The sequence below is a fragment of the Drosophila nasuta genome, chromosome X (assembly GCF_023558535.2).
Source record: "Drosophila nasuta strain 15112-1781.00 chromosome X, ASM2355853v1, whole genome shotgun sequence".
In the NCBI taxonomy this organism is placed as follows: Eukaryota; Metazoa; Arthropoda; class Insecta; order Diptera; family Drosophilidae; genus Drosophila; species Drosophila nasuta.
The window spans coordinates 28,492,087-28,505,040 of record NC_083459.1 but is presented as its reverse complement, the minus strand read 5'-3'; the positions used below and the strand labels follow the sequence as shown (position 1 = coordinate 28,505,040).

General features: G+C 36.9%; 2 protein-coding genes across 5 annotated transcripts in view; both read right to left on the bottom strand.

Moving 5' to 3' along the window:
* Nucleotides 1–1,548: 1,548 nt before the first annotated feature.
* On the bottom strand, nucleotides 1,549–2,427 carry LOC132796744 (MAP kinase-activating death domain protein-like). Its single transcript, XM_060808007.1, has 3 exons — nucleotides 2,015–2,427; nucleotides 1,624–1,959; nucleotides 1,549–1,555 (listed from the first exon to the last, which is right to left on the bottom strand). The coding sequence occupies exons 1-3, from the start codon at nucleotides 2,425–2,427 to the stop codon at nucleotides 1,549–1,551; spliced, it is 756 nt and encodes a 251-aa protein (XP_060663990.1).
* A 296-nt stretch (nucleotides 2,428–2,723) lies between these two features.
* Nucleotides 2,724–12,954, bottom strand: part of LOC132795186 (MAP kinase-activating death domain protein) — a 34,555-nt gene continuing 24,324 nt past the window's right edge. For 2 of the 4 annotated variants that reach the window (XM_060805747.1, XM_060805749.1), the window contains 8 exons: nucleotides 12,525–12,782; nucleotides 12,222–12,461; nucleotides 11,886–12,158; nucleotides 11,661–11,828; nucleotides 7,978–7,986; nucleotides 4,116–4,188; nucleotides 4,011–4,057; nucleotides 2,724–3,395 (listed from right to left, as the gene is read on the bottom strand). In XM_060805747.1, coding sequence (XP_060661730.1) covers nucleotides 3,198–3,395; nucleotides 4,011–4,057; nucleotides 4,116–4,188; nucleotides 7,978–7,986; nucleotides 11,661–11,828; nucleotides 11,886–12,158; nucleotides 12,222–12,461; nucleotides 12,525–12,782 — 1,266 coding nt within the window. In that variant the 3' untranslated portion in view covers nucleotides 2,724–3,197. The remainder of the gene's footprint in view (nucleotides 3,396–4,010; nucleotides 4,058–4,115; nucleotides 4,189–7,977; nucleotides 7,987–11,660; nucleotides 11,829–11,885; nucleotides 12,159–12,221; nucleotides 12,462–12,524; nucleotides 12,783–12,954) is intronic. The other 2 variants (XM_060805745.1, XM_060805748.1) reach the window with 1 other exon arrangement.

Sequence of the window (12,954 nt, the reverse complement as noted above, 5' to 3'; positions counted from 1 at the left end):
AGATGTATGTCGATTTTTAACAACTAGATAAATTCCTTTACAATACGTGTTCATTGAATAGTTTTAAGTGTGTGTGTGTGTATCGTTTATTTTTTTTGTTTATTGGTATGTTACATTTCCCTAACTAGATTGCCTTCAATTTCCTTTAGGTATTTTGTGCCCATTACGGTCAAGGCCCGATCGCCTCTTCCCCTCCTTATTCTCCTCTTTCTCCCTTTCTATATATATATATATTGTAATTATATACACACAGTTCTCCCTCTCTCTTCTCTCTCTCTCGTTTTTCTCATTATAAGCATGTCGACTGTTATTGATATGATGCGGCTAAATATTGTATTACATATATAGCATATTTAGTATATATAATATATAGATATTTTGGTATGGAGAACTTGATGAGAGAGCACACTCTACTATAATATGTTGAAGTGTAGAGTCGACTCTCTGATACCCTTGCAGCATAACAATAAAGTTTACTATTTTGTTGTATTCTATTTATTATAGTGTCTCAAGCACATACATTCAAATAACACATTGTTTATCGTTATAGTTCATAATCGTAGCTAACAGATTGACAGACTTAAGCAACAACAGCTGCCATAGGAACAAGCGAGGGAAAAGCTTTATTTTGTTATACTTCTTAGCACTGAAAGCTGTTTTGTACACAGAGAGAAAAAAAGTGCAGATTGAAAAAATCTTGATATACGATATTTTCAATCTTTAAAAGAACAATCTTGAAATAAGATTTTTAGGTTGAAAAAATGTTTGTGGTACATTTGCATTTTAAGATTACAAACATCTTATTTTAAGATTGAAATCTTGATTCAAAAATGCCTTATTCCAAATAGAAAAATTGATTGTAAATCTTGATTCTAGCACTTTTTTTCTTTCCGTGTACATATGTATATGAATGTAGCTATGTAACACGCGGGGATTTCTGCTTGGGTTCGTAAAAACTATAAAGCTGTCTGATTTTCATTTAGCTAAAGCTTAGCCGACTTGTGTTAAATTCTTTGGAAATCTAAAGCTAAGCTCATTGCAACTTTCGTTTATTATATACACTTTAAACACAAAGCTCATTAAAGCTTCTTACAAACACAAAGCTCATTGAAGCTTCTTACAAACACAAAGCTAATTGAAGCTTCTTACAGCTACAAAGTTCGCTTAAGCTTTGCACAACTATAAATCTCATTTAAGCTTCTTACAAATACAAAGCACATTAAAGCTTTGCCACTCCCTCTCTGTTTCTCTCTGACTTTCTCTTTTATGCTAAACAGCTTTGAGCTTAATCTATCCAAAGTTTCCTCTCTTTCATTTAGCCTGCTGTTGGTTTTTAGGAACAATAACAGAAACTGAATTTAGTAAGTGTTCAAGAGGGCTAATCAAGAATTGCGAAGGCTTCCACATTTTTACCGGACGAACGTTTCTTATCATAAAGCTTTTGTTATTTGTTGTTGTTTGTTTAGATTTCTTATATGTGTTTAGCTGCTTAGGAACACAACGCAAACCGAACATTGATCTAAGGCTACCTAGAGAAAAAACGCGCAACTATGCACTGCAAGGATATGAAAGCTTCGATTGCCACCGAAGTTACAGCCAGGGTATGCAAATGGTGCGACAGACATCGCGTCTGTGATGCGGCTGTGGATGCGGTTCTTCGCCCGTTGGGCCACCGCCTCCTCCAACTCCTCCGACTCCACCGCTGCCACCTCCGCCACCGCTCTTAGCACCTCCTCCTCCTCCTCCACCGACGTCCGCACCAGCAACAGCTGCTGAGCCAGCGCCTGAACTGAACTTAAAGAAGGAACTCCTTCGTCAGTGCTTGCGATGGGCCTGAGGCGATGCCCCTGCAACATGGCTGGGACTAACGACGCCCTCAGGCATTGACTGCAGCGCAGCGGCGACGCTGCCGTAGCTGGCGCGCTGCTGTGCATGCGATTGCTGTTGCAGCTGCTGTTGCTGCTGAACCAACGATTGTTGCTGCTGAAGATGATGATGATGTGATGTTGATGACGATGCTGCTGTCAGCGTTGAGGCGCGTGCCAAACGCTTGGGTATGACAAAGGGCGGCGGCGGCTGTGGCATGTATTGTGGCGGCGTCGAGTTCGCCGACGCCTGACGCACAAACGAACGAGTTGCTGTTGCTGCCTGCTGCACCTGCACCGAACCGCTGCGCGCTATCGCTCCGGTCCGTGGCGGTATCGCTGGCGGTGGTCCCGGTGGCGGGGCAACGCGTTGCTTTGGCGGCGGCGAACTGATGCTCGCCAGACTCTCTGTCGATGGCTGCGATGGGACTCGTGGCGGCAACTGCGGCAGATGTCCATGCGATGTTGTTGTTGTTGTTGTCACAACGGTGGTGGTTGAAGGTGGCAACTTAGCTTGCGGTTGCACCGTCGACATCGTGATGGTCGGCTTCTGCATGGGCATCGTGTGGCGTATGGTGATCGTGCCACCTCGTGATGGGGCAGCTGTTGAAGCAGTTGCAGACGCTGTGGTTGCTGCTGATGCTGCTGCTGCTGCTGCTGTTGCTGTGGTGGTGGTAGTAGAAGTGGCAACAACTGCGGCCTTCTGTTGATGCTTTTGTTTCTGCTGGGCGTGTATGTCCTGAATTTGTGGTGTTATCACCACGGGATTCTTCTTTTTGATCCTGTCCAGCGGCGACGTAGCTGAAGACGCACAGCACCGAGTAACATATCTGATCCGACTGCGCCAATTGCAATTTGTTTATGGTTCGTTAGTGTGGCAAAACAGATGAACACTGTGTGTCTGTGTGTGTGTTGTGAGGCGGGGATTTTGTTGGGGGGTGGTGTTATTTTTGAGGTGGATTTGGTGTGGATATCACAACGAGTAACAAAACTAATGAACGAACAAACAAACAATCGAACGAACGTACAAGAAAACTAACCTAAAAAAAAATGCATGCAGTGGTACAATGGAATGGAACACAAAATTAAAAAAAAAAACGCAACGATTTCAACTCAATCTTCAAACTATAGTTTATATTATATATATTCTTTTTTTTATTTTCTTTCTTTTTTTTGTTTTGTACAACTTGCGTGACATGAGTGACATTTGTTGTTGTTGTTTGTTGGTTGTTGTTGTTGTTGTGGCTATGGATGCATTCACTCAAAACATTCACTCAGACACACACACACTCATAAATATTTTGTTATTGATTTTATTTACAGAAAAGTTATCTAATGCACATTCTCGATTGGCAGCGTGGAAAGACTTGTATCGATAGTTGGCGGCTCTGTCATCGCGGCCATTTCCATTTGTGTTTCGTTCTCTGTTTCAATGCCAGTGTTCCGCCGCATCTTCTCCTTGTTGAGGTGACAAATGTACGCAAATTGCACGGACGTCACCCGATGAAAGCTCAGCACAATTTCCGCTGCCTGCACACATTTTCACATTTACATTTTTTGGATGTTTCATTTTTACACGTTTCAATGTTTCATTCACGTGGCAATGATGATTGACGATCGTACGATTTGTTGGATGGAATGATTGATGTGTTGTTGTGAGTTGTGATGTGGTGTTCAATGGTTGTTGTTGTTGTTGTTATTGTTGTTGTTGTGGTGGTGGTGGCAGGCATGTTGTTGTTAGTTGTTGGAATAGTTGTTGTTGTTGTTGTCGTACACATAGAAAATGTTGACACAAGGTAACAAACGAAAGTGGCAGCAAAGAACGAAACGAAACGAATAGAAAAAGGTAAAGCAAATCAAACATATTTATATATTCAAGATCGGAGTTATATATATAATATTATTATCTTCATGTATGTACAGAATTTGTGTGCATGTGTGCGTGTGCGTGTGTGTGTGTGTGTGTGCCAACTATATACATAGTTAATTATACATATAGTGCGCTTTATTATGATGAAAGGTGAGACTTAAATCAAGTTTCGATTCGAGTGAAAGAGATAAAAGTGCTGAGGTGCAATTCGATGCATGTTGCAAGAGAGGGTGTATGTGTGACTGTATGTGTGTGTGTGTGTGGCATGAACTTACCATGCTCGATTGATATTTGCGCTGTATGAGATTGCGTGTCTTGGGATCTGCAAGAAGAGAGACACGAAATGGAGAAACGTTTTGGAATTGGCACACTCTACTTACTGTATTCCTCCAGGACGAAAATTCCACCTTTTTGTGTAAAACATTTGCGTATGTGATCCAAACGCACAAAGAACTGCAATTATTTGATTTAGACAATATAGATATTATTAGCCAGACTTCGAATTCCCAGTTTCATCATCAAACAGGAACGCAAAAAACTTGAAACACGAAACGAAAATGGAACATAACGGTAACGATATAACGGTAACCGAAATGCAAATGAAAAAGCCAAAAAGTAGTTGACGACTAACCGAAAATGAAATGAAAAGGGAAACCGAAAAAACTGTACACAGAAAATTGTTGTAAATTGTGGATAGTAAATACGAGAGCGGGTATTATTGTTAGATATGTATATTTAGAAATATATTCTTATTCATATACATATACAACTTGATGTGAGTATATGATAAATTGAATCGAAATTGTAAGTTGCATTTAATTTCTTTTCATTTTCCTTTTTTTATTTGTCAGTTTTTGTTTCACGTGTTTTTGCGTGTGCATGTGTGTGTGTGTGGGTGTCTGTGTGTATGTTTGTGTGTTTGTGAGAGGTGGAACTAACGTCACGGAACAGAAACAGTAACGGAAACGAAACGAAAATCATTTTGAAATGCAAATATGTTCAAAACAAAAGCTAAATGCTATATGGCAAGCGCATGAACAAAGCAACAAAGCAAAGCAGGCAGCAGCGCTCCATGCAAAGTAGAAGTAGTTGTCAGACTTGTTGTTGTTGTTGTTATTATTGTTGTTGTTGTTGTTGTCGGGCACATGCATGCAGTACAAAAGGTGATTAGCTAAGCTTAGCTGCTGAGCTGCTGAGTGTCGTAGCAGCGAGCTAACAACAGTTAAAGCGTTTACACTTATTTACAAAGACAAAGGGGAAGACATTTACACAATCAGCAAGTGGTCAGCACTAATATTATAGATCATATAATAGTAAGGGCAAGAGATCAACAAAAGAAACAAAAAACCCATAATCAGAATTCGAAATTAAATACAAAATGAGTAAAATAGAATATATTCTGCTGTTGTTGAAGAAGGATACGCAACAGAAACAATTGAAAAACGTAACAACAAATGGGAAATGAAACATTTTGGAGAATGCAGCAAAATCAAAAAAAAAAAATCTTGTTTTTTTTTTTTTTTTTTTTTAATGGATTTCATTTATATATAAAGAATATTTTTGTTTCTTTTTTAAGGTTAACAATATATATATATATCGATTATATATATCGATTATTTTGTTTGTTTTTTTTTTTTTCTTAAAGATTTTTCTAATTAGCACTTGTGAGATGGTCGTTCATTAATTTGCTTGGATTGGATACAAAAAGGCGTTTTGGTATTTGGTTTTTTTTTTTTTTTTTTGGTTTGGTTTCATGGGAGGTAGAAACTATTCAAATTGAAAGAACTCTCAATTCAATTTTGCACTAATACAAAAACAACTATGCATTGTACTCAAAGGCTGTATGAGTTGTGAGTGTGTGTGTGTGTCTGGCGTAAGTGTGTGTGTGTGTGTCTGGCGTAAGTGTGTGTGTGTGTGTAAAGAGTAAAGAATACGTTTTTTTTATAGTAGAAATAAGAGAACCAAAAGGATTCATTGTAGTTTTTTTTTGGAGGGGTTTAGCGGCTGGCTGGGTTGGTGCTATTATGGTGGCTCATGTAGCAATAGAAAGACAGAGAGAGACAGAGAGAGAGAGTATGCGAGATAGAGAGAGATAGAGAGGGAGAGTATGACTAGTGAGGGGAATGCACTAAGGCAGCGATTAACAGCGTTTTATATGAAAAAAGTTTATTTTTTTTTTGGCTTTTGTTTCTCTTTTTTTTTTTTAAGTGTGTTTTGTGTTCTGTGTTTTAGTTCAGGCGGCACACACACGGTATTTTTGGTAACAAGTAACGGCATGCTTGCACTATCACAAAAGGTTCTAGAAAGTTGTTTTTTTGTCGAATGGAGAGCGGGAGAGTTCCAGCATTAACATCAACAATATTTTTGTTTTTAACTTTTTTTTTTAGTTTAATTTCTCCAAAGAATAAAACCAATGTGAAAACTTGAGAAACGAAATGGAAATGTCTAACGCAAAAAAGATATAGAGAAAGAGAGAGACAGAGAGAGAGTGAAAAAGATCAGAATGACAGAGATAGAGTAAGCGCTTAAATTTATTTTAAAAAACAATTTTAATTTTTTATATATATATGTATATGATCAATTTGGGGAATTTTGGAATTTGTTTTTGGCAGACACTCTCAGGGAGTTGCTTATGAACTACAAACTACAATTTTGCGTTTTGAAATCTTGTTGTTTTTTGTTTTTTTTTTTTTTTGTTGCTATACAAAAATGAAATCTACACAAGCATAAATAATAACACATGAACAATGGAATCCGGCAAGCCGAACTTTGATTTTTCTGAACTGCTAATCTGCTGGCAAATATCATTGCTTCATTATAACACTTGTTTTTTTTTGGGGCACAACCCAACTAATTTGGGAGGCCAGAACACAGCTAATGAATGCTACGGGCTACAGGCTACAGGCTACAAACTATAGATATATAGTAACTATATGTTTTGATGTTGTGGTTTGTTGTTGTTATTGTTGCTGTTGCTGTTGTTGTTGTTTTTTGTTATATATAACAATAATTTATATATATTGAAATTGTGAACAGATCAGTTTTGAGGCATTTTTTTTTTGGTTTTTTTTGTTGAGCTGTGTGTATTTTGTGGGCGTAAAAAACATTCAAAGAACTTGCTCTTTTAACTTGTGCCAAATTAAAATCGACAAACTCATACATTTTGTAACAGTGTGTGTGTGTGTGAGAGAGAGAGAGAGAGAAGAGAAGTTTACATGTGTGTGGAAAGAGACAGAGTGAGAGAGAAAGAGAGAGAGATAGGGGGCGATTGGCAACCAGTTGTGGAAGAACATGCGACGACGAAGGGTGACGACGACGGTATTTGCTAGAGATGCGTGAGAATCCATTGAATGTTATCGTTATCGCTTATCGAAATAACGATATAACGAGCCATGCTCCAAACACGCCCAAACAAACAAACTGGTTCAATAGCCCCCTTAGCTGTGTATTTCTGTGTGTGTCTTTGTGGTGTGTGAGATAGAGAGAAAGAGAGAGAGAACTGAAAACTGAACAACACACAAGAGAAAGTGTCTTACAAATAAAAGAGTTATATCTAGATATATTTATGTACTAGTTCCAAAACGTTCCAAACGCCCGCTATGTATATGCAGTATTTTCGTATTTGGAATTGAATCGAAATGATTTTGAGTTGTAATAATACACTAACAACAAAAAAAAATCGTTAAATGGGAATATGAAAACGATAACGAGTTAACGACAACAGAAGACAGAAGAAAAAGTCAAATTTGACTCAACAAAATTATAAGCAAGAAAATTTTGTAACAAAATTTTTTTTTTTACTTTTTTTTTTACTTTTTTTTTGTTAAGTAGGAAACGTCAACAAGTTTACGGCTCTGTTTCAATGTAACAAACAAACCAACCATCCAACCAACAGTTTCAAAAATAATCTTGAAAACTTAAAAGCTTTTGTTTTTGTAAATAATATACATCATTTGTCATATATAGTATATTATTTGCGGTATTTTCAGTATTATTTAAATATCAACTACTAATTTGGTTTTTTGTTGAATGCCTTTTTTGATAATTATTATTATTATTTTTTTTTTTGTGGGTGTATACAAATTAAGTGTCTTTGGAAACGTAAAATGTGACGTAAAATGGTATTTTTGGATTAAAGAAACGCAAATGTTTTTGGAGGGGGCGGGGAAACAGGGCTTAAAGAACAATAGTTGTTTATAAATTTAAATTCAAATATAACAAGAAATTTGTTCATTTCAATACCTCGAAATCCTTTTTATCGTATTTGTCAGACGTTATACGATATATTTTCGGTTTTATATTTTTGAGTTGTTTTGTCAGATCATTTTTTTGAATCAATTCGATTGAGTACATTTTTTTTTTTTGTAATTAGGCAGACATTTTTTTGGACCAATCATTGGATATTTGTTCGTTATGTTTCGATTTCAATTTCGTAGGGAACGTGTAATTTTTTTTTTTTTGATCAGAGTCCACGAATGGGAGAGAGCAACGGTGCAGCGTTCCACGTACGACAAAAAACATTAAACAAACAACAAAGAAAATTATAAAAAGAAAGTTGAAAAACGCTTTTTGATTTATATATATAAAAATATTATTTTTTTTTTTTTTTTTTGTTTGGTTTCAGTAAATTTTTTTTTTATTTTTAAGTTGGTTTCAGTATTTTTGTTCAATTGCAAAAATTTGAGTAAAATTACTAGCGAATTTTGTTTAGAAACGATATGAAATGTGGTTGTTGTTGTTGTGTTAAGAGTCGTTTTTTTTCTATATATATATATATATTTTTTTTTTGTGGTTGGGACATTTTTTAGAAGGGGGGCTGTATAATGGTAAACGGTGGAAATTTTTATTTAATGGGTAAGACATCTAAATCTTAGTTATTGTTGTTGTTATTGTTGTAGTTTCTGTTGTTGTTTGTGGTTTATTATTAAATACAGAACAGAAAATTCGAAATCATAATGAGAACAAGTTGAATAATACCAAGAAGAGGGAGAAAAAAGAGAGAGAGAGATAGTGAGAGAAAAAACAATATACTAAATAATATTCAAATTTTGAGCGGTAAGAAAGCTAACAAACTTTTAAGAAGAGACAAGTGAAAGTGAAGAGGAGAAGAAGAGAGCGAGAGATTCAGACAGAGAGAGAGAGAGAGAGAGAGATAGAGAAAAAATAGAGAATACCGAATAAGTACAAATGAAAGAGAAAGCAAGTATCGAAAGGAAAGAAATCAAAAGAGACAAGAGAACAAGAGAGAGAGAGAGAGAGAGAGAAACGAAATCTGCAAATATACACAAGGACCATCTCAAAAGTTACCAGTTTAGAATTATGCACAAAATCAATTGGTATTTTTTCTTTCTTCTTTTCTCTTTTTCTTTCATATTTTACTGTTTGTTTTTTTTTTTTCTTCGTTTTTTTAATGAATTGACTGAATAAGGACATATATCGAGAATTGAGAATTGACTGGTAGAGCGAAAGAACGAAAGAATATTGAAACGTATACGATAAACGATAAGAGGTAAGGTTAACGATTAGCAATGACGATTAACGAGCCCGATAGCCTCGCTCGATAACACTAATCGACCCAGAGACCGCTCTCTCGCTCTCTTCTGCCTCGACAGCCTCGACAACAGCGGACAGCGGATACGAAAGAGAGCAGATCGATTAGGCTCTGCAGACCGTTGGTGGTAGTAATAGAAAAAACGTACGCTTAAGTTGTATATACAGTTAATGAACTTAAACAATAATCAGAGACGACAACAAATTAATCGATAACTGAAAATGCAAATGCCATAAATTTTTACGATATATTGTAATAGAAGTAGTTATAGTAGTAGTAGTAGTAATAGTAGTTGAAGAAGTCGAAAACTATAATTATTATTGGTTCGTTTTGAAGGGAAGTTTTGGGCCTAACTAAAAGCAATCCTAACTTGACATATATATTTATTTTTATTTATATATATACTTTATTTTTTTTGGTTTTCTGTTGATTTGAAAAAAATTGTACACATTACAAAAGTAGCGAAAGAAATTGGAAAAAAGAATGACAATGATGAAATTTGCCTTGGGTAATTCGATTGAAGGAATTTTTTGAGTTAGAAAATAAAGTGAGGAAAAAAATGTAAATGTTAAGAAATAAAAGAGAAGTTTCGATAACAAAGAAAACAAAATGCCCAGTTAATCAGATAATGATAAGGAATCGTAATTGTAATCATAAGATGATAAGAGAAATGTGTTTTTATTTTTCATATATAGTTTTTTTTTAATTGGTTAGTTAAATAAATAAAGTAGAGAGTATAATGAATATAGCATTCAGTACATTCACTAGCACAATATATGGGTATGATATATGGGATTCTCATTATATTATTATTTGTTATAATTATTTTTCATATCTATTTGGGATTCGTTGTTTGTTTTTTTCAATCGATTATAGATTATGTGGTTTCGTTTGCGCTCGTTTATAAACGCACAAATCGTACATAAGTTATTATATATAGAGGTAGGCGAGAAAAAAGATAATCAAACATAAAACGAAAGCCAGAACACTAAAATAAAAGTACGTGAGACAATGGTATCGAAATATTAAGTTAAACTGAGTCGGTCATTATTCCTGAGATTCAAATTTTTGGGTCGGGGTTTGCGTTATCAAACGATTTTTGAGTCGCGAGGATGTGGGAAGCGGTTTATCTAGGGTCTTTACAGCTACAGTTACTATATTAATTTAAAATGACATCTGCAAGGAGAGGTTCTATAGGCTGAGTCTGTGATTCGACTGTCCAAGCCAGACATAAAATTTGGTCATAGATCTAGGCGCATTATTTTTTAAGTGGACGGAAAAAAACTTTGAAAATAATTGGCAAAAATATTGAGAAGGTCCTTGTATTATTTGAAATCTTTGCTTTGACAGAAACTTGAGCAAACCAAGAGACCAAAAACAAAAGAAACAACTAAATTGAATGTAAAGTGAAGCAAACGAAAACGAAACACAGACACAGTTGAAGGGAAGAAACATATTGAAAAGAACAAAAAGAAAGTACAAAAATTAGAATGCGCCCAAAATTTGTGAGTACAAGTAGTTTAGTATGTATAATATCCTTCATATTGCATTTGTACTGTACTTTTAGTCTTATAAAAACGAAAAGAAACCGAAAGAAAAATAAAACATGAAATTGACGCACATTTGAAACACATTTTCTTTATTATTAATTTTTGTTTTTTTTTTTTTTCATTGTTTTGAGGTTAGTTTTTTTGAGGCTGGACTTTTTTTTTGGGGGGGCGGTTAGGGGACACTTTTAATCCTGGCGCTGGTGTAGATCACCAATTTGCCGGGGGGACATGGCGAACAAACTCTATGTAAGTGCCGATACATAGATAAGATAATACGAGTACATTAAATGTCTGTATAGTTTTAAATGAGAGATTTGATTCGAATGAATACTTTTTGTAGTCTTTGTTGATTAATATGTTTGGGTTTTTAAGTGTCTTTGTCTCAAGAGTTCAAGTTAACGACAGACAAAAAGATTAATTTGACGGGGAGGGTGGGAAGAAGAGCGAGACAGAGAGGCGGGGGAGAGAGTTAGCAAGAGAGAGAGAGAGAGAGAGACCAAGAGTGAGTTGTAATTGTGGTTGGCTGGGTCAGGGTTGGACTGAGTTCAGGGCCGGAGTAACGTTTTTTGTTTTATTCTTAAGACTGATGCTTATGTTTATGGCTTTTTATAGATGCAGAGAGTTGTTTATATTTTTTTTGTTTTTTTTGTCACACAAAACGAGTATTTTTAGAGAGCGGCGAGTATGTGTGTGTGTATGTAGATTTGAGTGTATGTGTAACTGTGTGTGTGTGTGTGTGTGTGGGTGTATGTGTGTGTGTCTATATATATATATACTGTATATTGATTTGAAAGAACCAAAGAAAGGAAGAGAGCAACACTTACCTTGCTGTTGGAGAACAACAAACCGACACCCTCAAGACAGACCTGCAGTAAACCTCCCTCGCCCGTATTCATATCCTGCACGGGAAACTCACCGCCCAATTCGGGTACATTTGTGGGCGTGCCACCACGCTCCATGGCCTCCTTAATGCAATTGTACAGCTCCTTGCACTGCAAACGCATAGAGTTAATGAAACCAAGTTAAGAAGAGAAGTCAACCTTTCTCACCTTTCGTGTGTAATATTTGTGCAGCTGAGTCTGTCCGCCATTGCGACGCCAAAGGCAAAGCAGCTTGGTCTTTGGCGAGTAAGTCATGTTCACCAGTCGCTCATACCACCAACGTTCCACAATTGTACCATCGACGGAACGCAAGACGAGACCATCGTCGCGCACTTCCATGAAACGCAGCGGTCCATTCACATCGGTGCCCTGATGAACAGTGAAACTCTGGCGATGCAACAGTCGTGATCCCAGCGGCTTCAGGTCGATGTCATTGCCATTCTGTGGGAGATGGAGTATACTTCTTTATGAACTCGACTTGATTTACTTATGCATTGCACTCACCAGATTGTTGATCTGATCGACCACATTGTGCACTTCCTGCGAGTAGACAAGTCCAATGTGACTTTTGCCCAGCAAACGTCGGATCTTGCGACGTATCTCATCCTTGGTCACATTCAGCATTACTAAAATCGCAGTCAGATTGTAGAGCATAGTGCTCAACAGTCGATCCTCGTCATGCTCCAGTCGCTTACGCTCCGATTCGCTCAGCGATTTGTAACGTTCCATCATCTCAATGGGACCCTGATGAAGGAAAAGAGAGTTTTAGTATACAATGAAGTGTAATCCCTCATAACCGAGACTTGCCTGATCCATTCCGATCATATCACGCTCCTGGCTGACCGCATCCAAGAAGGCATCCTCCCAGAACTGCATTTGATTCCAGAGATTCAAGCGATCCTTGCCCAGCAGTCCCTCGAATAGATAAACCCGCGGACTATCTGGCGATGGGGAAGACGAAGTGTTGATCAAATGTCCGCCCGTATAACGAAAGCCGGCGCTAAGCGTTGATTTGCCGGACCAAAGGTTACCGCTGCTCCGTTTCGAATCTTTCGATGTGGTTGTCTAAAATGATACAGCATGACATAAGCAACGATCCTAAGTCAAACAATAAATGGGTAGACATTTGGAGGCAAGGGAAACCCGTAAAATGAGCGGTGCAAATCACTTTTCTCAACAAGAAGACAGCAAGACCATTTTGTTAGCGGTATTTCGGTTGTTGGAGGGGGGGTTTCTG